Source organism: Rhinolophus hipposideros, assembly GCF_964194185.1.
Source record: "Rhinolophus hipposideros genome assembly, chromosome: 17".
In the NCBI taxonomy this organism is placed as follows: Eukaryota; Metazoa; Chordata; class Mammalia; order Chiroptera; family Rhinolophidae; genus Rhinolophus; species Rhinolophus hipposideros.
The window spans coordinates 40,603,364-40,630,051 of NC_138063.1; the positions used below are offsets into that span (position 1 = coordinate 40,603,364).

Consider the following 26,688-nt stretch of genomic DNA (forward strand, 5'->3'; position numbering starts at 1 on the left):
CCGCCGTCTGCTTCTCTCTGCCAACCAACCCCACTTGCTAGCTACAATCCGCCGTGCTAACTGCAATCCGCTCTTGCTAGCTCAGCCACCATCTTCTTGCTAGCCCCCATTTTCTGCTAGCATAGCTATGGCAGTTATATTAGTGGCCAATGGCTCACTGGTTACAGCTGACGGCCAACTAGCCACAGCTGATGGCCATTCAATGACAGTTGATGGCCATTTATTACCCGAGTGAGCACCTTTCCACGTGAGGCCGTGAGCCTGGAAACTGCACTCCTGGCTCTGTCCCCACTAATGTTCTAAATACAAATGACCAAAAGTCTAACTTTTTCATTATGTTCCAAGTTCCAAGTGATAAATGTTTAATATCTACTGCATATGTATGTTTTGGTATATAAGGTACATATGTAAGTTGGGCATGTATAAGTAAGGAACACTGTGTATCCCCATTCACTCATACATTAAACATACATTCACTGGATTATTTCTACACACCAGGCATTCTCCTAGGTATTGGAGATATAGAAAGGAACAGAATGTTCTTCCTTACTTCACAGTCATAATTCATTTGAGAGCTCTCTCTTGCTCGCTCTCTCTCTCTCTCTCTCTCTCTCTCTCTCTCTCACACACACACACACACACACACACACACATACACACACACACATACACACACACTACATGTACTCTTTAAAAATTTCTATTTAGTCACCTCCTTATTAACTTCATTCTTTCAGAGATACAACTTGGGGATTTTGGTAAATTTCAACCATCCTTTGCAAGTCAGAGTGCTGGCTGTCAGTTATAACCCCGGTGGGAGATAGATGACCTACTAGAAGGAAGTAATTGAGGGGAGTTTAAGAAAGCAAGTATTTACAAAGGAGTGGATAGGAATGGAGCCTTCTCATGATGGAGAAGCACCTCAGAGCTAAAATCACCTGAAAGCCTTCCCTACCCTTGACCTGAAAGGCAAAGAGAGGGAGCAAATACTAGAACCAGACAGAGCTGGAGATGTAGGAGCAAGTTGCCTGCCAGGAGCCAAGACCCTTGGTAGAGGAACTGAAATACTGGAATAAATGGGGGACAGATATCCCAGTCTCACTCTCTTCCTGCATTGAGCTGAGCACCTCTGTGTACCTCCCGCAATGGTCAGCTGCCTCAGGCACTAATCAGGTCAGAGAGTGGATAGAGGGAGGGCTGGGGACTATTTGGATCACAAGGGGACTTAGGGCTATAGTCCTAAATAATTAACAAACATATCTTGACCTGCGCAACCAAAGCTGAGCCAGAGAAGAGATTTGAGGTCCTAGAAAGAAGAGGCCAACTTTTCAGGATGGGACACAATGAGCATCAATAACTTTGAAGAAATGTTACAGTACACTGTCTAGAGCAGCCCTACTCAAAGTGTGGTCCATGGACTGTTTGCTACTAATCCACAATGAAACAAGGACAGAAACTGAGAGGATGCATTTAGAGACCTTTATAACAACTTGAAAGAAAAAGCTAATGTCTGTTTGTAATGCAGGGACTCAGCTCCCGCTCCCTGCACAAGAACGCAGGATAGGGTGAGGCCGAAAAGGAACAACAACGGAGCCATAGATAGGGGAGTCATACCATTATATTCTTGATGGCAGCTGGTCGAGACACAAAAGCAAACATCCACCAGTACTCCAAAAAGGGCTCTTCCTGCACTCCAGTCTCGCTGGCGGCCAGGTGAGACACAGGAAATAGGATCAACACCATCCGCAATCCACAATCCGCTTGCTAACTGCACTTGCTACCCGCAATCCATGCTTGCTGGTGTAGCCACGGCATTAGCCATTAGTGGCTAATGGCTGACTGGTTACAGCTGACGGCCATTTACTACCCGAACCAGCACCTTTCCACGTAAGGCCAAGAGCCTGGAAACTGCTCTCTGTGACTCTGTCCTTACACTGTTGAATCTATTTTTTTTTTTACTGAGGCTTGTATTTTTTATGACTTTAGGTGTGGGGACAAAGCCCCAAAAAGCAGTTTCCAGGCTCTCGGCCTCACATAGAAAGGTGCTGGCTCAGGTAGTAAATGGCCATCAACTGTGATTGGATGGCCATCAGCTGTGGCTAGTTGGCTGTCAGCTGTAACCAGGGAGCCATTGGCCACTAATATAACTGCTATGACTACAGTAACAGAAAATGGGGGCTAGCAAGAAGATGGTGGCTGAGCTAGCAAGCGGCGGAGTGAGGGTTGTGGATCGTGTGGCTCCTGTTTCCTGTTTCTCCAACCCAGCTGCCAGCGAGAATATAGTGGTATGACTCCATCTATGGCTCTGTGGGTGTTCCTTTTTGGCCTCACCATATCCTGTGTTCTTATGTGGGGAACCGGACCAGAGACCCTGCAGGCCGCCCCGCATGACATTAGGCTTTATTTTTCATTTTATTTTTCTAAGAATTCATTTTTATTATATTTTACAAAGGTACTGGTCTGTGATAGACTAAAACCATTTTTTTAAATGGCCGTTTGTCACAAATGGTTTGAGTAGCACTGGTCTAAGCAGAGCTTCTAGAATCTTAATGTGCACGGGGTCTATCTGGGAAGACTTAAAATGCAGGTTCCGATTCAATAATTTAAGGGTGGGGCCAAGATTTTCCATTCCTAACAAGCTCCCAGGAGAGGCCAGTACAGCCAATGCAAAGACCGCATCTTGAGCAGCAAGGATGGGAGCTGCACAGACAGAAAGCCAGCAGGGTTTGGGGACATAGATGTGAATGCACCCATGGGTTGGGTGGTGGTTTACGTAGCTTTGAGGAGAATAGGAGACCAGCAGCATATGGTCTAGAAGAAATGGGTCAAGGAAGGAAGAAAGTAGAGCAGTGCCCAGGACTGAGGGGCTGGCAGCCTGGCTAGAAGAGTAATAAAACAGAGTTTTAAAAGGGGCTTGTGTGAAAGCCATAGCAACCTATGAACAGGGGCCAGCTGGGGCAGCCTGAGCCAGGTGTCAGACCACCTGTTCTAAATACCAGGCCCTTTCAGGTCCAGCTCTGTCCAGGCCTGAGCAGTGTTGGGGCGATGCCTCTCCCTGAAACATGGGAATTTGCAAAACAGATGCAGCGTCTCTGGTCCTGCTCCCTACACAAGAACGCAGGCTATGGTGAGGCCAAAAAGGAACACCCACGGAGTCATAGATAGCGGTTCATACCACTATATTCTCGCTGGTGGGTAGGTTGGAGACACAGGAAGCAGGAGCCACATGATCTGCAACCCGCTGTCTGCTTTTCTGCCAACCAACGTCACTTGCCAACTGCAATCCGCCATGCTAACTGCAATCCGCCTTTCTGCAATCCACAATCCACAATCCGCACTTGCTAGTTTAGTCACAGCAGTTATATCAGTGGCTAATAGCTAACCGGTAATAACTGATGGCCAACTAGTCACAGCTGATGACCATCTACTACCCGAGCCAGCCGAGAGTCTGGAAACTGCACTCCTGGCTCTGTCCCCACACTTCCTCACTACTCTGCCTGCCTGGACCTCTGATTATAGACACCAGCCTGAATTCATGCTGCTGTGGTCTCCCTTATTTGGCGATTCAGATTCTGAAGCACAAAGAGTATGGTATCTCCCAGCTCCTGGCTCCCTGGCCTGCCTTTTCCATCTCAACAGGAGCTCCTGGGACACTGCATGTGGGGGACTGCTAGACTCAGCTGAGCTAGGAGGATTGTGGGAGGCAGAGAATAGAACCAAATGTTTCATTGCTATTGTAAGAGATTGTTAGTGTGAGAACTGCTATCTTAAGGTCAGGGTTAACGGCCCCTGGCTTGAAACACAACCTAAGTGTAAACACAACCTGACTGTAAATTCCAAGATGTGGGCAGTGACAGCAAGGAGACAAGCGGCCCTGTAGCTTATCTTATACTCTTTGAAGCTGTGTAAGTCCTGCAGTTTATCATATACTCCTTAAAGCTACGTAAATCCTGTAGTTTAATTACTGTGTGCCTTGAAGCTGCTATATAAACCCTGGGTTTTAGGTGTTTGGGGTCCTTGTTGAAACCCGCTGCGTAGGGCAGATACTCGGACCCCAGCTAGCTGGAAATAAACCTCGCTGTGTGACTTGCATTATCGTGTGACTTCTGTTCACTTGAGGAGGGGTTGACTTCGGACCCCTATTATTATCAATATTATTCCCCTAATATCATCACTATTATTCTGTGATGTTAAAAAACTCTAAAGGTAAACGTCATCAATCAGGATGCTTAAAACATATTCATATGAATCATAGTGGGTTACACATTATACTGAATCGGGAACTCCTAAGCTGTAGAATGTTTGTTTACATTAGTGCTTTGAGAGTCAAAGAGAGGAGTGCAAATACCACAGGAGCATGCTCTTGATTTAGAGAGAGACAAAGAGCATGATACAGCCATATCTGAAGGCTATGAGGCCAAGGTGAACTTCATATCGAAGAGTGACAGGAGCTGCAGGGTGAGATGTGGGAAATGATACCAGGTCACCTGGTCGGGAGGGAGCTGGAGTCCTGGGGAGCTAGGAGGCACACACTGCCCGCATCATGAGACCACTTGGGGCAGGGCTGGTGGTACTGCTATAGCCAGGCAGGAAACCTGGTCCTGGGGGAGCCTGGGCTCTTTGGGGACCTCTGATCCTACAAACCTGCTGAGACAACCATCACTCTTGAGCTGGAAGGAGGCTAGGGACACTCCTCCGGAAGGCTGGCAGTGACCACAGAAAAGATGGTGGTTTGATTTGTGGGTTTTTTCTTCCCTAAAGGAAAGAATGCAATGAAAGAAAAGGAAGTGAAAAATCAAAAGTGAAGAGAATCATAGAAATGAGAATAGGGAAAGAGGCATCGGGAAGAAAAGAAAAAAGGAAGATAGTTTGGTGGTGTGGGAAAGCTCCAGGGTTGCTGGGCAGGCGTAAGGAGGGACAGAGACTCTGTGGGCCTGAGGTGGGTGCTCAGGAAGACAGGGGACAGAGGAGAGGAAGAGCCAGGTGAGGACTCCCTGAGACTCTATTTCACTCAAGCTCTCATTGGAACCATTGTAAAGAATTCATGAAATTCAGTTTTTCCTTATATATGCTTGCCATTAATAGAATTGCCATGATTTAAAGCCAAAATACACCTGAAATCACAAAAGTTTCACAAGGGAAGAAACATAAAAGTTTTCAAGATTAACTAGGGAATAAAATAGGTACTTAAAATAAAAAACAATTTTCATTCACTGGGCATTTTTCTGATTCTGTTGGCATTTCATGATATCTAGCAGGCTGACCTCATTCCAGGATGAAATAGTCAGAAGCTTCTCTTGGGGACAAGGGGCATCTGGAAAGCTCCAAGTAAGCTTTTCAATCAATACCTCAATTCCCACCAGAAACAATTGTTCCTTCTGTCCTCTCCATATTAAATTCTTCTTTTTCCCCAAAGGAAAAGTTTTCCCAATTAGGTTTCTGAAAATAATGCATGCTCATTGAAAAAAATACAGGCCTGACATGAACTGAGCTAACATGAACTGAGTTCTTAGAGTGTGTGAGAGCTTTTTCTATATCACCCTATTAATTCCTCACAACAACCTAGAACTAGATTCAGCCCCAAATTTCAGATGAAGAAACTGACCCCAAGACATTAGCTAAAGGGTCCAGTGTCACACTGCCAGGAAGCTATGAAGCCAGATTTGTACCTAGGTAATAACATGAGCCATCTATCTAAATTACACTATAAATAGGATTTACAGAAGAAAGGAAAAACCATCAATAATTTCACCATCCAGAGAAAACCATTCTTAGTATTTTAGATTCTCTCTTTCCTGACTTTTTTCTTTGCTCATACATGCAAAACAAACAAACAAACAAACAAATAAATAAATAAATGTAATTATATCATACTATATCATCATATATACAGCTTACATATTATTTGATTTTTCTCTTCACAATATAGTAAGGGCATATATCCTGTCAATATTCAATCTAATGGCTGCCAATTAACCCATTGAATGAATCAGTCCCCTTTTACTGGACATGAGATTGTTTCCACATTATGTTATTATGAACAATGCTCTGAGAATATCCTTATTCAAACATTTTGAGCATTTATCTCATTATTTCCTTAGGGTAAATTCCTTGAAGTAGTAGTAACAAAGATAGACAGTAATCTTTTATCTTAGAAAAGATAAGGCAGTTTAAGCTCCCTGGAACCACAGACAGGGGCAGAAAGTGGGAAGGGGCATCAATGACAATTTTTCTAAGTAATAATAAGAATATTCTATGTTTGTCTAATGCTGCACAAAAGTCAAATCACATTCACATACATTGTTCACAAGCGTCTCTAGCCATAGGCAATGCATTCTCCCTCCACTCAGGTGAGGGCCTAGGCCTGCCAGGCCCACCACCTGACCCTGAATGCCCTGACCCCAGCTTGCCCAGGTTCTATGTGTTGGTCCCTTTCCCAGCCGGACCACCCCCATGTAACCAAAGGTTGGCAGCCTGGGCTCTACCCAAGGAGACAGGGTGATTTTCCTTCCTGGTCAATTCCCAGCTCCACGTAACTCATTATCAGTGCCATGTCATGCCATATTCCTGCTGTTTTCTTAACTGCATGGTGAACCCTCAATGAAATAGAATTAACTTTTCTAAAAGGCAGCAGGGCTTCATTTCTATTTATTTTTCTCTCATCAGTAGGAGCTATGATCCTGGGAGTTCTTAAGAAATAAACCTCGTGCTTATGTTTGCTATACAGTTGCTCTATAAGAGACATGTGTGATTTGAGCTGTTTCAACAGATGGGGCAGCCCCCTTTAGTGCCTCTCCCCATACTGATGCCAAACTCTTGCTATAACCCTTCCTGATGAGAAAGATCCCTCTGATAACTTTACAATGGCCTTGATCCTGGGACATATCCAAATGCCAGTCATAGTGTGACCAGAGTTACCTGGTAAGAGTCACCAAGGAGGTCATGATGACTTCTGTTTATCACTTTCTCATATTGACTTCTATCTGTAGAGAGTTTAGGAGAAAATTCCACACGTGTTGCTGCTTCCTAGTACAATTTCTATCCCTGCTTCCACTTCTTGAATTTATGTTGTCTGCTTATAGTCCACTGAATGGTTTGGAGGGAAACACATTAAACTCATTTTCTGTTATGTTTGCTATATACGTGTAATGCTGGTTATATAGAAACTAGCAAATATAAATGTTAAGGATTTAAAAATAAAGCAGAACTGTTCATGGTTACAGCAAGACATATAATCAAATGGGATCATATGAGAAGAACAGTATTGGAATGTTTCTTTCCATTTAATTCAACATGTGCTGAGGATGTGGCACATTCCAGGACTTTAAAGCCCCAATACAAGGAAGAGTACTATATGCGTATCCCTTGACCTAAAGGAGCTGGTGGTGTACTGAGCCTTCATAACACAGTGTAGCAAATGCCTCAGAGTAAACGGAAACAGCCCGGAGTGAGGGGGAAGGAACAGGCAGCCAGGGAGGGTTTCTAGCACGTGATACCCGAGTTATCTTGGGTATCAAGATACCGTGGGTATCAGACCAGGCAAGGTGGGAAGGTTTCTCAAGAACCACGAAAAGCACTAAAGCAGAAAATGGAATATTTAGGGAATTACAATAGGTCCCTATGGATGTAGCACAGAATCTGTGGGAGAAAAGGGCACGTAGAGAGGAGGTTGGCCAAAAGGCAGGGGCTAGATTGTGCTGGAGCTTGGATGCCATCCATGCTAAAAAACTTCAAGTTTATTCTGCGAGTAATGGAGAACCACTAAAGGATGTTAACCAGGGAGAATAAGATGTTCAAATTTTTGTTTCACTCTGGAAGCAATGAGAAAGATTGACAAATAGACCCCTGAAAGACCACCAACCCCAATTGTTTCTAATCTTTCTCATCTCACCATTAGTAATTCTGCTCCTCCCAGACTGACCGCAAAACAAGCTGAGCTATGAGTAGAGGCTGTGAAATGAGTTAGAAGATTGGTGGACTAATCACAGCTCTTCCAAACCAGGGTAGCATGGTATCAATGGAGAGGAGGAACCAGCCTCCAAAATATTAAGAAGCAGGATATAATGATTAATTACATTGGGAGGGGGAATGGAGGGATGTGGAAGAGACTCAGTAAGTGGCATGCTGATAAACTGGCTCTCAGAAGGAAGAAGCCCTGATTTGTAACATTTGACAATTTCCGTGGTATAAATGCTCTCACCATGGCTGAGGTCACTGGAAAAAGAGCTTGGAAGAGATTCACAGAATCAGCTTTCAAACTGGAGGAGTCCCCTGCAGCACGTCACTGAAGGGAATGCTTCGCTGGTTAGAAAGCTTGCTTCCTCTTCTTGAGAAACAGCTAGACTACATTTCTTGGCCTCCTCCCCAGGTAGGTGTGGCCATGTGACTAAGTTTTAGCCAACTTCCAGAATAAGACTACACTACTTCCAGCCTCACCCATAAAAACCCCCAAATGTAATCCTCCATTTTCTCATTCCCCCAGGTTGGAAAGGAGACAGCCCTCAGGGCAACCTAAGGAACCATGTGTTGAACATGGTGGAGCCAAAATATGGAGAGTCTAAATCTTTGAATGATTGTATGTGTAGAGGGATGCTACCTGACTAGGATCTTTTATGTCTGAGCTGTTTACATGAATGAGAATTAAACTTGCATTGTGTTTAACCACTTGTCAGGATTTATCTATAATACGTGGAGTAAATGGTGACTCAATTTTATAACTTGAAGAAATGGGTAGATAGTGGGAAAATATATCTATTGAGAGAAAAAAACAGCACTGAAAAAAAGCTATTTCTCAGACATTTTTCTATAATGGTGTTTAAATATTTTAGAATTTATTTGCTACATATATTATCAATGCTGTTTGGGATAGTGGTTGACAGAACTAAACAAATTTGACATCTCAGGAATTCCAGTCTATTGCTCTGGACCCACTCAGCTTCCTTGAATATTTCATGTATAAAAATAAAATGCCAGATTGCAGATTCTTCCTAATGTATAAATTCCTTAAAGGGCATTTGAAAGGCCTTTTAGGTTACCATGGTAGCATAAAGGATAAAATTGCATCCCCAGTAGACCAGGAGATTTTATTGGTCCTTATTTTTGTACCCACTCATTAAGTATCTGCTTTCAAAGGTTGAGTTTCATCATTATATGTTCATTAATGAATATTTATTAATTACAAATTTGTTCTGAATAACATCTGTATCTTCTCATTGTGTTATAGCTATAAAATACTTAAATGATGTTATAGAGAGACTCAAGTGTCGTAAGTGGAACCAACCATCTAATTATAAAGCCAAGGTTGGTCCACTCCTATTCAGAAATTCGGTTTCACAGCAATATGCTTCCACTAGTACTACACCCTGGGGAAATTCAGACTGACCTTGAGTCATCCTTAGTTCATTCTACATTCACTCAGCAAATATTTATTGAGCATCACCTATGTGCTGAACACTGTGCAAGATGTTGGGAGAAGAACGTCATGCAATAAACAATAGAAGACATAGTCCCTGGTATCCTAAAGCTTGTTGTCTAGACAATGCCTGAGGAGCCTATAAGGTTGGGTCAAATCCGAGTCATCCACTTTCTGGATTAAATTGTGTCCACCCAGGAACCCAACTGAGTCAGATTCCTAGTGACCTCATCTGCCAGGCATCCCTAGAAACCATTTAATCTCCAAAACCCATAAACCCAGGAAGAATCAGAAACTAGTGTAGGCCTTCCACCAGCCTGAATCAGAACTAACAAGAGCTACAAAGAATGTTTTGGATTCATCCACCAAAGTCTCATAAAAGTTGAAAAGAACAAGATGGAAAAAAAAAATCCTAGAAGGCATCTGCATACTAAATTCAGTCTCAGATGGTTGGATCTCATTTTCGCATCTGGCTCTTGGGGAATTCATAATCTGTGCTGAGTTCATGAAAAAATGGAGTAATAGGAACTTTCTCTGTGACCTATTTTTTCTGTAAAGGTTATAATGCTCTTTTCTTTGTTAGTCTTAATCTGAGAGTTTAAAAAACATTTTCTGAATTTTCTACTTACTGCGTTTTAAACAACCTTTTTCATAGTGTTTGTTTGTGTGAATATATGGGGGTTTTCAGGATCTCAGTCTAGGCCCCCTTTCTTCCCTGTGTTAGTTTGGGTCTGAGGCCAACTCTGAGACAAAGACTTGAGTACCGGTATACATCTGGGAGTTGATCTCAAGAAGCATAAATTAGGAGAGAGGGAAACAGAGGATGGAGAGAAGCCGATGACTGATGTGTTAAGGAGCAGATTCCTACCAGGGCCAAGTGGGGCTCAATTTCAGTGGAGACAGTAAAGAATTATGAAGAATGCACTTCAGAACTGTCCCATGGAGAGGCAGGGAAATGAGGGATTTTTCCACCAACTCCTATCCCTTCTGGATTGAGGGTTGGAGGGCTGCCCCTGAGGCATTAAAAATTGCAACTCCCAATCGCTCTATACACAGGATAAGAATGCTCCCCACAGCCCTAAAAAAAGACCCTTTAGGCAGGAAGTGGAGAGTCAGGTGTAGGCTTTCAAGGTGGGACATGCAAATGGCCACAGAAACTGTTCATCTGGGCTGCCTACTCCAAGAGGGGCCAGGGGGCTATAGGCAGGCCTTGGCATCACAGCCCTTGCCTCTAACGAGGCCCAAAGCATGGTCTCATCTGCTCTCTTCTGCTCCAGCCAGCAATTCCCCAGCAATTCTTCAGAGCAGGGTGCAATGTCACCTTTTCTCTTCACACTTCCCACTTCTGAGGCAAACACTCACTCCTTTTGAGTTTTTTCTAGAAGATCGTTGTTTTTGTCCTTGTTTATTTTACTACTAATACATTAAAACAGTTCCTGGAGTATGATGAGTTGCATAAACGCCTTAAAATTCTTCTCAAGATGATGTTCCTGCAGTGCCCTGGAACCCATAAGTCAGGCTTGCTCTGCAGTGGATCCTGTCATGCCCTGTGCTGGTTCGTCTCTTCCTTCCCACCTGAGAGCCAGCCCTGCCAATCTCCCAGCCACCTGGACTTCAGGGGACCATGAGAACCCCTGCCACACCCACCTCCATGTGTTTTTCCTTATACCTCACCCGGGAGGAGGAAAAGCAGAGGTGAATACAAGGAGTCTACACAGTAAGATTTGCTCGGATTCTCAAAGAAATCCAGGAGTGTATCTAGAGCCCATTGTTACATCTTCCTCTCTCACAGTGGGACACCTCTGGAGGTCACATCCCATTGGAAGTCCAGGAAGAAACAAATACCCCTATGTTCCAAAAATTCTCCATTAAAAATTAGATATTCATATTTTGCTTTAAATGTCAACATGAACTCATTATATTTGGTCAGACAAGATGAAAATTTCCTTTAAGACATCGTGTCCGTATTCTATAGTCTGAAACTGATGAATAAAATATAATCAAATTTACTTGAAAAGCTTTGAAAAATGCTACAGCCTTTAGTGAATCACAAATCTTCCTACATTTGCCATCTTGTAGGGGGAAAGCTACCCTTCAAGATCAAGTCCTGAAGGTATTGTTTTTAATTTGTCAAACTGTGTTGACCAGGAAAAATAACAATGAAAACCACCAACTAGTCCAAAAGGAGACCGAGAAAAATGAACCCCTCAGGACAACATGTCATGACAGCTGTCAAATTGACTACACAAAATTGAATTGAGCACATCAAAATTGAATTGAGCACATCAAAATTGAATTTCAGTTCTCAATAGCTGGAAAAAAAGTGATTTGTTAATAACAAGTTAGTAGCCTATATTTTATTTCCCAACAATGCATCAAAATTCTCACTTCCCTCTAAGGTCTTTAGGTCACTATTCAGTTTAGAAATCTAACCTCTTAGTGATACTTCTATTAATTTCAGAAAAAAAAAAGGGAAAGAAAAGAAAAAACGGGTCCCACCAATAGGGCATAAAATATGAATCTTGTAAGACAAAACATACTTGTTAAAGCACATGTTGCTCCAACACAAAGAAGAAAGAAACATTTCAGTTTGACATAATTTATACTGCTTTGCCTGTTTCTAGAGTATTTTCTACAGTATTGTTTACAGTGTTTTCTAGAGGAGCAGAAAATTATGAGTTTGTTTTAATAATGAGGGTTTATCAAAGTTCACTTTATTTAATAAAAATTGATGTAAAAACCAATGGCCAAAAGAGGTTTAAAAACAAAGCAGTGAACTCCTTTAAACCTCTCAGCAATCCTATGACGTCAGCTCTACTATCATCCCACTTTGTAAATGAAAAAAAAACAAAAAACAGCAGCAGAGAGCAGTTAAGACAGTTGTTAGGGTCACACAGTGAGCAAGCAGCGAACTGAGGCACAAGCCAAGTGGGCTGACACCAAGACCCAGACTCTCAACTACCTCACAGAACAGCCTCTTGAGCCAGTGGGAGGGAGGTGCACACAGCTACCACGGCTACTTGTCTGTCAGCAACCAGCAAATTATTAAATTGTTCCTTCATTGGTAGTTTTTAATTCAATTGTCTCAATTAGGAATTTTTAAGTACATCAAAAGGGTGCTTTTAAAAAGCAGGTTTTTTAAAAGTAGCTTTAAGGAATAAAGAGAAAGTCCAGCATCAGCAGGCACTGGGAGGTTCAACATACATCATTTTGATGGTTTAAAATTCCCAACTAACTATAGAAATCCTCAGTTAAATAAATGGTATAAATGGGTAAATCCTGGTCATGATGGGCCAAATCTCTACTAAATTAAAGCTAGAGGTGAGCTATTAGAGGGATAAGACTAACTATAGTTGAAATTGGGTTTATAGAGTCTTCCAAACCATGAAGGATCTCCCTGAATTATCTCAGATGCAAATTAACAGTGAAAATATTCCCAGGAGAGGCCTAATTTAACATAACATATAGGCTGAAAAGGTGGAGACCCCTTCTTTCACCAAACTGATAACAGATTCATTCAGATAACACATTCAATCAAAGAAATCTCAGAATTATTCAGTCGGGGCTGGGGGGAGGGGGTGGGAGGAGGGATGCATTTCCCCTTTTTATTGCTTTCAAGCAGTATTTTTTATATACTATACTCTGTGCACAGCTATAGCCAGCAGAAAGATTAGCATAAACATTAGTATTAGTGCTATTATTAGTCCTAGTGTTAGTACTGATAGCACCTAGCAAACTCACATAACAGCAGCAGTCTTCTTCCTCCTGTTCCTAGTATTACCATCTCTACACAAGCTTGTTGCTATCTCTCCCATCATGAATTAATCAATCTTCTCTTTACCTGACTTTTCAACATCTTTTCCCCCATTTCTTTTCTCCCCATTGCAGCAAAACTCTTCAAATGAAATTTCTGTACTAGAAGTTTCAATTCCTCTCACATTCTCTTTTAATCTCCCTACAGTCAGGTTTTCAATCCTGTCTCATCAAAGTCACTGGTGACCTCCACACTCACAAGTCCACTGGTGAATTACCAGTCATTATCAGTTTTATGTTATTTAGCACAACATTTGGCAGTTATTCTTTCCGTCCTTTTTTTCCCTTTAAAACACTCTCTTTCCATGAATTCTATTTTTATAGTTTATTGAGATATACTTCACATACTATATAATTCACCCATCTAAAATGTACAGTCCAAAGGTTTTTAGTATATTCACAGAATTATGCAATCAGTCACAATCATTCTTCATCTTTCTCCCCCAAAAGAAACCATACCTGCTGGTTTCCTCAATTCCCTCCAAAACCCCCAGCCCTAGGAAACCATTAAGCTACTGTTCTGTCTCTATAGATTTGCTTTCTGGACATTTCCTATACATGAAATCATGTAATGCATGGCCTTTCTGACTGGCTCCTTTCACATAACATAATACTTTCATGGTTCATATATGTTGTACCATTCATCAAACATTCATTCCTTTTTACAACAATACATTAAAAAGATTATACATCATGACCAAGTGGGGTTCATTCCAGGGGCACAAGGATGGTTGAACATACGCAATTCAATCAATGTAATACATCACATAAACAAAATATAAAGGATAAAAATCATATGATCTTATCAATAGATTCCAAAAAAGCATTTGACAAGATACAACATCCATTTATGATTAAAACACTTAAAACAGGTATAGAAGAGAAGTACCTCAACATAATAAAAGCCATCTCAACAAACCCTCAATTAATATTATACTTAATGGTGGAGGTAAGCTGAATTATCTCAGATGCAAAGCTTTTCCTCTAAGATCAGGAGCAAGACAGGGATACTCCCATCAGCACCAACATAGTATTGGAAGTCCTAGCCAGAGCAATCAGGAAAGAGAACAAAATAAAAGGCATCCAAATTGGGAATGAAGAAGCTAAATTGTCACTTTTTGCAGATGACATGATTCTTTATATATAAAACCCTCAAGACTCCACCAAAAAATTATTAGTAACAATAAACAAATAGAATAAAGTTGCAGGATACAAAAATCAATGTACAAAAATCAATTGTGTTCCTATATACTAACAATGAAATTTCAGAAAAAGAAATGGAAAAAAAAAACATTTCCCGTTGCAAATGCAACAAAAAGGTAAAATACCTAGGAATAAAATGAACAAAGGATGTGAAGCACCTATACAGTGAAAACTATAAGACATCACTAAAGGAAATTGAAGACGACACAAAGAAATGGAAAGATATTCTATGTTCATGGATTAAAAGAATCAACATATTAAAATGGCCATATTACTCAAAGCAATATAGAGATTTAATGCAATCCCCATCAAAATACCAATAACATTTTTTAAAGAAATAGAACCAAAAAAATCATCAGATTTGTATGGAATTACAAAAGACTCTGAATAGCCAAAGAAATCCTAAGAAAAAAGAACAATTCTGGAGGTATCACAATCCTTGATTTCAATTTATACTACAAAGCAGATAATGACCAAAACAGCATGGTATTGGCAAAAAAACAAACACACAGACCAATGGAATAGAACTGAGAACCCAGAAGTAAACCCACATACAGATGGGCAGATAATTTTTGACAAAGGAGCCAAAAACATACAATGAAGAAAAGAAAGCCTCTTCAATAAATGGTGCTGGAAAAATTGGAAAGTCACATGCAAAAGAATGAAGCTAGCTTGCTATCTGTCACCATGTACCAAAATTAACTCAAAATGGATCAAAGACCTAAACATAAGACCTGAAACAACAAATTGCATAAAAGAAAGCATTGGTACTAAACTTATGGACCTTAGGTTCAGAGAGGATTTTATGAATTTGATTTCAAAGGCAAGGGAAATAAAGCAAAAGTAAATAAATTGGACTGTATCAAACTAAAAAGCTTCTGTACAGCTAAAGAAACCATCACAAAACAAAGAGGCAACCAGCTGAATGGGAGAAAATATTTGCAAACAATATCTCTGATAAGGGGTTAATATCCGAAACATATAAAGAACTCATACAACTCAACAACAACAAAAAACAAACGATCTAATTAAAAACTGGGCAGAGGATCTGAACAGACACTTCTCCCAAAAAGACATACAAATGGCCAACAGATATGTGAAAAGATGCTCAACTTCACTAGCTATTAGGGAAATGCAAATCAAAACCACAATGAGATACCACCTCACACCTGTTAAAATGGCTATTATCAACACAACAAGTAATAACAATTGTTGGAGAGGTTGTGGAGAAAAAGGAACCCTCATTCACTACCAGTGGGAATGTAAATTGGTAGAGCCACTATGGAAAAGAGTATGGAAATTCCTCCAAAACTTAGTAATAGAATTACCATATGACCCAGCAATCCCTCTTCTGGGTATCTACCCCAAAAACACTTATCTGTAAAGATATATGTACCCCTATGTTCATTGCAGCATTATTCATGGTAGACAAGACATGGAAACAACCAAAGTGTCCTTCAATAGATGATTGGATAAAGAAGATGTGTGGTACATACATACAATGAAATATCACTTGGCCATAAGAAAAGATGAAATACTGCCATTTGTGACAACATGGATGAATCTTGAGATTATCATGCTAAGCAAAATAAGTCAGACAGAAAAAGTCAAGAACCACATGACTTCACTCATATGTGGCATATAAAATTGAAAGCAGCAAATAAGACAAACAAACAAAAAAATCACAAACACAGAAAACAGTTCAGTGGTTACCAGAGGGTAAGGGGGTTGGTAGAACCAGGTAAAGGAGGTCAAATATATGGTGATGGAAGGAGAATTGACTCTGGGTGGTGAACACACAATGCAACCTACAGATGATATATTATAGAAACGTACACTTGAAACCTATGTAATTTTACTAACCAATGTCACCTCAATAAATTTAATAAAGATTTAAAAAATTCCTTTTTATTGTTCATTAATATGCCATTGTATAAACATACCATATTTGGTTTATTTATTCATCAATTGACAGACATTTGAGTTATTTCCTTTTTGGCTAGTATGACTAATGCTACAATGAACATTCGCAAACAATTTTTCTGTGGATATATGTTTTCATTTTTCTTGTGTAAATAATTAGGAGTGGTATTGCTGGGTGGTATGGTAACTCTGTGTTTAACTTTGAGAAACTGTCAAAAGTGGTTTCCAAAGCAGCTACAGCATTTTTTATTCCCATTAGCAACATACAAGTGTTTCAATTTCTCCACAGCCTCACCAATACTTGTAATTATATTTTTTATTGTAGCCATCGAATTGGGTGTGAAATGTTTACTCATTATGGTTTTAATTTACATTCACTGATGGTTAATGATATTGAGGATATTCTCATGTGTTTATTGGCCATTGTGTACCTTTAGAGAACTGTCTATTCAGATCCTTTGCTTATTTTTTAAAATTGGGCTTTGTATTATCAAGCTGTAAGCCTCTCTCCTTCATCTGGCTTTTAAGATATTGCACTCTCCCAGTTATCCTCTTCCCATTTGCCATTCCATATCAGTCTTCTTTACTGGTCCCTTCTCTTTTCCATGACTTTTTAATGTTGGAGAGCCCCAGAGCCCAGCCCTTGGTCCTCTGCTTTTTCCACTCTCATCCAGTCTCATATTTTAATACCATCTATATGCCACCAATATCTATTTCAGCAAGAGTTCCATCTGCACTAGGCAGCCTTGGATAGTGGTTTGGGGAAGCACTTTCTGTCCTGAAGGCCTAGTGTCTTTCACCACTACCAAGTGTCACTGAGAAGTTCATTCTGCCCACACAGCTGGCACTAATAGGAACCAAACAGGAGCCTCAGATGAACAAAGCAGACTAAAAAAGTGTGCACCATCTCTGAAAACCAAACTGTAATTGGAACCACAGCCCACAAAAGTAGGCCAGCACCTAAACAGTGTGACTGTCTACTAAGATAGATTTCAATAGAATCCAGAGTCTACTGATATAACATCCAAAATGTCCATAATACAACTAAAAATCACTCATCATACTCAAAAACAGAGAAAATAACAACTTGAATGAGAAAAGACAGTCAACAGACTCCAGTACAAGATGATGAAATAGGTGATGGAATTATCTGACACAAACTTTAAAGCAGCAATCATAAAAATACTTCAATGACAAATAAAAATACTCCTGAGGTAAATGAAAATATACAAATCTCAGCCAAGAAATAAAAGAAAGAACTAAGAGGAAAATATAGAATTGAAAAATATAATAACTAAAATTAAAACCTCATGGGAGGGAACAAATATAAAAAAAGAAAAGAATCAGTGAATTTGAAAATAGAACAATAAAATTACCTAATCTGAAAAATACAGGAAAATCAACTGGAAAAAATAAATAAATGAATGGAGGCTCAGACCTATGGAACAATAAAAGATCTAATATTGTATCATCAAAATCCCAAAAGGAGTGAAGAGAGAGGAGTTGAAAACGTATTCAAAGAAATAATGATTGAAATCCTGCCATTTACAACATGGAAGAACATAGAGGACATTATGCTAAGCGAAGTAAGCCAGACAGAGAAAGGCAAATACTGTATGATTTCATCTATATGTGGACTCTAAAAAAAAAAAAAAAAAAAAAAAAAATGTTGAATTTACAGAAACAGACAGAATAGTGGTTACCAGAAGCTGGGGAGTAGGGAAATGGGGAGATGCTGGTCAAAGAGTATGAGCCTTCAGTTATAAGATCTAATGGACAGCATGGTGACTATAGTCTGTATTGTATACTTGAAATTTACTAAGAGAGTAGATCTTAAGTGTCCTCACCACACACTCAAAAGAAGGTAACTATGTGAGGTGATGAATATGTTTATTAACCTCATTGTGGTAATCATTTCACAAAGTATCTGTATATCAAATCATCACATTGTACACTTGAAATATATGCAATTTTGATGGTCAATTATATTTCAATAAAGCCGGAAAAGGAAGGAAGGAAAGAAGGAAAGAAAGAAGGAAGGAAGGAAGGAAGGAAGGAAGGAAGGAAGGAAGGAAGGAAGGAAGGAAGGAAACTTTCCAAAGTTGGTGAAAGGTATAAACCTACAGATACAAGAAGCTGGGAAATTCTAAATAGGATAAATCCTAAAGAAATCCACACCAAATGTGTTTCTCCGGCCCAGACAGCTTTCTATACTCATACCATGTTTCCCCAAAAATAAGACCTAGCCAGACAATCAGCTCTAATGCATCTTTTGGAGCAAAAATTAATATAAGACTTGGTACTACATTATATTATATTATATTATATTATATTATATTATATTATATTATATTATATTATATTATATTACACCTCCTCTTATAGTAAAATAAGACCAGGTCTTATATTAATTTTTACTCCAAAAGATTCAGTGGAGCTGATTGTCCGGCTAGGTCTTATTTTCAGGGAAACACAGTATCTCCAAGTGCCTAGTCCATACCTCCACTTGGATGTCCAAACAGTATTTCCATCTTAGCATGTCCAAAATAACTCCCAGTCTCCCCCAAGCCTGCTCTTCCCATAGTCTCCAACATCTCTGTAAACAGCAGTTCCACTTGCTTATACCAAAAGTCTTGGGAATCATCCCTGAATCCTCTATATTCTCACTCCACATTCCAGTCATTAGGAAATCGTGGCAGCTCTCTCTTCAAAGTGTACCTGGAATCCAATCACCCACCTCTAGCAGTAGAATACTGTGACAGTCTCCTACCTAGCTTCTACACTTGCTTGCCTATAATCCTCAATAAAGCAGCCAGGGAAATCCTTTTTAAATATAAATCAGATCATGTCATTCCTCTGCTTGAAATTCTGTAATGGCTCTCATTTCACTTAAAAGCCAAAGTCCTTACATGGCTTAAGGGGCCCTACATAATCTGGCCTTGCCTGTTATCTCTCTGACCTCTTCTCCTACCACCTTCCAATCCCTTACTCTGCTCCAGCCACTCTGGCCTCCATGTTGCTCTTTGGACTTTCCAGACAAGTTTCCATCTTAGGGACTTTTCAGGGCTGTTCCCTCTGTCTGGGTGACAGATTATATGACTAACTCCTTCACTTGCTTCAAGTCTTTCCTCAATAAGCCCTCACAGGACTTTCCTAATTAAAATTGCAAACCATCTTTGTCTCTGGCACTCATGATCTTCTTACCATGATCCACCTTTTCATTTTTCCATAGTTCTTGTCAGCTGGTAACACATCATATTTACTTATTTATTATGCATAATTTTGTTGGTTGTCTCCATACTTGAATACTGTGTTTCCCTGAAAATAAGACCGGGTCTTATGTTAATTTTTGCTCCAAAAGACGCTTTAGGGCTTATGTTCAGGGGATGTCATCCTGAAAAATCATGCTGGGGTTATTTGCCGGTTAGGTCTTATTTTCGGGGAAACATGGTATATATGCCATGAAGGGAGAAATCTTCATCTCTTTTGCTCCCTCATGTATCCCAAATGCCTAGAACAGTGCCTGGCTCATAGAAGGCCCTCAATAAATATTTGTTTAAGGAATAGGGTAGAATGGACGAGAGGCACTCCCTAGTCTGAAAAAGGAAATAAAAAGATACATCAGTTTTCTCTTGCTGCTTGACAAACTGCCACAAACCGAGTGCCTTAAAACCACACCCATTTATCATCTTGCAGTTCTGTAGGTCAGGAGTCGGGCATGGCATGACCTCGTTTTCTGCTCAGGGTCAAGGCTGCAACCAAGGTGTCTGCTGGATGACTGGAAAGACCTGCTTCCAAATTCCCACATGTTGTTCGTTATAAGACTGAGGTCCCTACTTTTTTGCTGGCTATTGGCTGGAGCCACTCTCAGCTTCTAGAACCCACTCTTAGGTCCTTGACATGTGTCCATCTCCACAGGCAGTTTACAATGTGGCAGTTTTCTCCTTCAACATCAGTAGGAAACTTTTTGATGCTTCAAATCTCTCTCTTCTGGTATGGCCAGCCTCTTTTAAGAGTTCCCTAATTAGGAAAGTTCCACCAGAATAAACTCCCTTTTCATCAACTGACTAGGGAATATAAGCACATCTGTAAAATCCATTCATTTTTGTCATATAATACCAACTAATCACAGGCATGACATACATCATATTCACAGTGCTGCCCACACTCAAAGGAGAGGATTACACTGGGGACAGGCATCCTGGGGGCCATCTTAGTTGACCACAGGAGGACAGGCTGGAAGTCAGCTTCCGTTGTGGACCAGCTGGCCAAACAAAGTAAAAAACTATGGCAGTCAGTGTTCACACAGTCAGGAATTCCAGGAAAGAGAACGCTATAAAAGTATCTTTGCCACACCCACATTCATAGCAGCATTAATCACAATCACCAAAAGATGAAAACGATGCAAATGTCCAACGACAGACGAATGGATAAACAAAATGTGCTCCATACATACATTGGAATACTATTCAGTGTTAAAAAGGAAGGAAATTCTGACACGTGCTACAACATGGATGAATCTTGAAGACATGCTAAGTAAAACAAGCCAGTCACAAAGAGACAAATACTGTATGATTCCACTTATATGAGGTACCTAGAGTCGTCAAATTCATAGAGACAGAAAGTAGAATGGTGGTTTCCAGGGGTTGGGGGAAGGGGAAATGGGAAGTTAGTGCTTAATGGGTACAGAAGATCAATTTTGCAAGATGAACAGAGCTCATCAATAAAAATATCTTTGCCAATGAAACTACTTACAACTATTTTTTAACTCAATAGATAGTATGAGTGTCTGTATTGTGATTGGCATCATGCTGGGTGTTGAGGAATGCAAATATTAATGTAACAGGCTTCGCAATGATTTGTGCATTAAAACTGAAGTTGGTTTTTTAACATTATTATTATTATATCAAAAATCACCACAGAAACAATGATCCAAACAAATTTTCCCCACTGCATTTGAAAGCATAACTTACCTGCCCTAGATCCAAGGTGACATTGACTTTGTTGTATTGTATGCCTGAGGAGAGAGGAGGGCTTTGCCACCAACGTTCAGATCCATCAATTGCATTGGTGACTGGATGTGCTTTCCTGGGGTCTTCCGAATTGCAGTAGTCACAGAACTGCCCCTGAAAAAAAAAAGTTCTTTTTTATTTTCAAGTAATTTTGTCTTGTCAATTTAGTAAAAAAGATAACCAAAACAAAGGCAGCAGCATGCAGCTTAGAGATGTCAGCTGTTGAAGTTAATCATAATGCATTCTAACGATAGTAGTAAACCTTTCTCTTTTTCATTTAATCTTAAACCATATCACCTGTTTATGCTTATTGTGTTTCTCAGATACAGATTCTATTTAGCTTCCATCTATTACAGCTGTGTTTTCCTTGTCCTATATGACACTTTAAGAAGAGCCTGTTGTACTTAAAATGCAAAGATGTTTTCCTTCAGCAAATCCTTTTTACTCTTTATATCCTTCTTTATATCCTACTTTGTGCAACTTCTGTGTGAGGCACTGGAATACAAAGAAGATCCTTGCCCACAGTTCCAGTGGAGATTTAAAGCACAGTAGTCCCCCTTATCCGCATAAGCTATGTTCCAAGACCCCCAGTGGATGCCTGAAACTGCCTATAGTAACAAACCTTACATACACTATGTTTTCTCCTATACATACCGATGATAAAATTTAATTTATAAATTAGGCACAGTAAAAGACTAACAACAACTAATAATAAAATAGAACAATCACAAGCATATACTGTAAAAAAAGTTATGTGAGTGTGGTCATTCATTTCAGAGGATTCCTTCCTGAAGTCTCCATATAAACTCAACATTTTCTGGAACAACACATAGGGATCAATCAGAACATGCTTTTGGTTCACATCTTCCACCCACAAATTTACTACCTTTCCTCTTAACTAAGCACTCATCATGCACTGTGGCCATAACAAAGTTAGCACAAATTTCTTTTTCCTTCTTCACGATTTCGTAGATAGAAGATTCATTCTTACCATAGATTTTAGTAATCTCAGCATACGATTTTTTTCTTTCTTTACTAAGTCAAGAACTTTTACCTTTTCACTTAAAGGAAGCATTTTACACTTCTTTCTGGATATCTGAAATGCTACCATCACTACTCTTGCTCTTTGGGGCTACTGTTAAGTAAAATAAGGGTTACTTGAACACAAGCACTGTGATACCTTGACAATCTATCTGATAACCAAGATGGTGGCTACTAAGTGGCAGTGAGAGTCTATAGAACGAAGATGCTGGACAAAGAGGTGATTCACGTCCCAGGCTGGATGGAGGGGTATGGCATGAGCTTTCATCATTCTACTCAGAATGGCGTGCAATTTAACTCTTAAAAATTGTTTATTTCTGTAATTTTCCAACTAATATTTTTTGGATTGCAGAAGAACCACCAGCTGAGGCCAGTCAATCCACAGAATTGTGAGGAAAAAATAATTTGTCATTGGTTGAAATCACTAAGTTTTGGGGTGGTTCGTTACACAAGAAACAGAAACTAAACAAAGAACATAAAATCAACAAAGAATTTTCATCAGCAATATATCCCAAACTCCCACAAATCAATAAGGGAAGTATAAACAGTTGAATAGAACAACGGGCAAAAGTAGGAATAGGCACTTTTGGCGGCAGGGAAGCTTGAGAGATCCGGGCCGACCAAAGACTTAGGATCTCATGCTCCCAGCCCTTTGACCCTCCACCAAAGGTTCTCAATAAAATGGTTTGATCCCCCCCCCCAAAAAAAGTAGGAATAGGCATTTTACAGAAAAGGAAACACGTGTCAATAAACATTTGAAGAAAGGTTCACAATCACCATCATTAGTGATCATTAGACTATAGTGCTCTACTGTTTTATACCCATTCAATAGGACCAAGTTTAAAGTTTGAGGATAACAAGTACTAGAAAGGGTGTGGTAGGAATAGGAATTGGTACAAAGACTTTGGAAACTCTTTTGACATTACCTCCTGAAGTCAAAATTTCACATTTCCTATGACCCAGAAATTCTACTCGCAGGCTCATAACCCAAAAAGAAACTAGCACAAATCTGATGACATCATGTTCAACAATATTCATAGCAGCACTGTTCACAAGAGCAAAATCCTGGGAATAACCTAATTTTCCAGCCACAGGAGTGAAAATGAGTCAACAGTGATATATTCACACAAGGAATGAATATATGAACAATAATGAATAAATGAATATATGAAACAATATGGATGTGTCTTAGCAATATAACATTAGTTTTGTTTTTAAAGCATGATATACTTTTTATAAAGTGAAGAGCAACCAAAATAAAAAGCATATTTTTGGAATATATATAGATATAATAAAAACTATATTAAAAGGAGAGCAAAGGGAAAATTAATAAAAAAATTTAAGATGATGGTCACCCCAGATATGGGAAACAGAGAGCTAAGAGATAGGGAAACCATATGGTTAGATATAAGTTATTGTCAAGGCCCTATTTTTGGTAACAAGTTTATGAATGCTTGTTATACTATTTTAAATCCATCCATCCACATAAGTATTAAATCAGATCATGTAAGGACCAATGATGAAAGCATGTCATAGCTGAGGGTTATGAATAACCTATAATCCAACTCTATACCTGAGGTCCAAAATTTTAAAAAATAACCATAAATAAATAAAAGTGGGACAAAAACTGATAGAAGCCAGAGATAAAGGGGACTGAGAGAGAACAAGGAGGCTCTTGTGTTCAATTATTCATCCATCCATGCAACAAACCAATTCTGATCATGTACTGTATATCAGACACTATTCCAGACAGAGATAAGAATACTGAAAAATAAACAAACAGAACGAGGAACTCGTATTCTAAATTGTGTCAAAGCTAATATTAGCCTCGTCATATAGAAACAGTAAATGTAATAGAAGGGACTAGAAAGAAAGGGGACAGGACTCTTCAAATAAGCAACTAAACAGAATTAAGTTCAAGGTTGGAGGGCCCCAGAGGATAAGCCAGTGTTTGCCCAGAGGCCCACAGAGTGACCTACACTTTTTCAGAAGGATGGGAAAAAATAGTCTCTCCTGGTTACTAACATTTCTGTTTTGTTTTTTTCTTTCTTCCTTTCTTTTTTAATTAAAGTGTATTGGGGTGACAATTGTTAGTAAAGTTACATAGATTTCAGGTGTACAATTCTGTATTACATCATCTATAAATCCCATTGTGTGTTCACCACCCAGAGTCAGTTCTCCTTCCATTACCATATATTTGATCCCCTTTACCCACATCTACCATCTCCCTTCCCCCCTAACCTCTGGTAACCACTAAACTATAAGGTTGCTAACATTTCTGATGATTCGCCTTAACTAAAAGCTTCTCATATATAATAGTTTACAACTGAATTCACAATATAAACATTGTCTTGTTCTAAGAAACTAGAGGTTGATTATAGCACTGCTCCTTAACATAACTTCTCTTTTCTTGTTTAAACATCATTCATGTATTCAATCTTTTTTTTCAAATCACCTACAATGTGTAGAGCACCGTGTTGGATGCTGGGGTACAAACAAGAAAAATACTAAGAGTTGGACCCAGCCCCTAAGTGGGAGAGATGTAACTCAAACACCACATAATAGCAAAAACAAGTTGGGCTCAAGATAGCAGGAGAGTGTGAGAGCCCAGAAGTGGCACACCACTCTTTACTTAATCTTTCCAACACTGAGGTTTACATTAAAGTATTCAAAACTTAAAGACAAGGAAGTGCAGACTTAAAGAGGTGAAGTGCCTCAAACCACACAGCCAGTACGTGCAGGAACCAGGGCTTGTGTGTGGGTCTGGAAATGTTACTCACAGCCCAGAATGCTTTCTATCCTGGCTTGGCTGCTCTGAGAGCTACATCAAAGAGTCCTGTCTTAGATTTGGATGGAGTGTGAGGGCGCACTGGAATAGCAATTATGTGATTTTCCAAACACCTGCCAATGACCAGATGTGTGGAAAGAGGCTCAGCACCTGTCTGACAGAAGCTGAGATGCATGCTCCTACGGCAGGCACAAAAACCCCAGCAAGATGAGCATTTAACCACACTCATCCATCAACAGCCCCATTCTATATCACCACATTCGTGCTGCCGCGAACCCTACTCTGAGTCATCACTCACAAAGGTTCCTACGGATATGTGCCTTGAAGGCACTGTCTCAAGTGCCAGAACCCACGCCAGCTGGAGCCCTGATGTGGAGAACATTCTGGAGTGTGCTCATCCCAACTTGCGATTGCTCCTTTGCAAAGACCTTGTTCAGAGAATTCTCCCTACTCAGAGGCACAAAAGCACATCGGTGTTGTTACCAATGATTAAGACAAGCATTTTGTAAATTTCCTGCAGACCTATGCTTCAGCACACAGTAGGGTAAAGGGAGAATACACAGCAAAGGAGAGTGCTTAGCTCTGTGGCCCCCACACAGAGTTCATGGCATCTCTAGTGTGCTGGGTTCCTGGGGGTAGGGATTTGAGAGATCTATAAAACAAAGGGCTCAAGGTTACTTACAAACATTTTTTAAAAGCAAACTTTTAAAAAGTCTGCAAAATTGATACATATTACTCAAAAAATATGTCCATTCAGGCCAAATTCTGGAGTTTGTGTATTTTTTTTTAACTCGTTTCAGAGTGATGCATTTCGGAGTAGAATGTTGGAGGTTCAAAGTCTAGGACCAACTGGTTCCTCTAAAAAAAAAAACACGAAGCTCTTCCTGGAAGTTTTAAAATCGATTATTTTCATGATTTCTATACATTCTTCTTCCTTCTACTTCTCCCCCAATTCTCTTGTTCCCTACATGTTGTGTTGGCATTTCACTGGCAATAAGGGATCACTTGGTACCTACAAGTAGCATGCAAGTGGTCTGCTCTAAAACAAACTCAGGTTTATGAGGTGGGCCAGGCCACATGTAGGCCTGCCCACTCAATGCCCCAAACCCAAAGTACCTCCTGTTTAGAGCTTTATTCCACAGCCTACATTTATGAAAACAGATCTGCCCTGATCATTTATTCATTCAACCATCAAATACTGACTTGCTAAGAGCCAGATACTGTTCTCAGGGAGATAGTCTGACCCTGACGTGATTCATTCCTTAAACCAAGCTTTTCCCTCTCATTTCCTATCAGTTATTATTTTGATCTCCTTATGAAATAATTATACTTTTTCACTGCTTTATTTTCCCATTGTCCCAATTCCCTTAACCGTTTTGTTCATCCTTTTTGAACTTTCATCAATCACCTCAATTCATTTGAGGACCAGAAAGGATATAAATACATACAAAAAATAAAATGAAGTATTTATAAATTCTGAAAGGACACAGAGGTTT

General features: G+C 39.8%; 1 protein-coding gene across 1 annotated transcript in view; it reads right to left on the minus strand.

Annotated features, from left to right (window-relative positions):
• The window catches only part of LAMA3 (laminin subunit alpha 3), a 250,555-nt gene that overhangs the window by 209,252 nt on the left and 14,615 nt on the right, over positions 1-26,688 (minus strand). Inside the window, exon 2 of the mRNA XM_081078751.1 lies at positions 21,325-21,477. Within this exon, the coding sequence (XP_080934877.1) occupies positions 21,325-21,477 (153 nt within the window). The remainder of the gene's footprint in view (positions 1-21,324; positions 21,478-26,688) is intronic.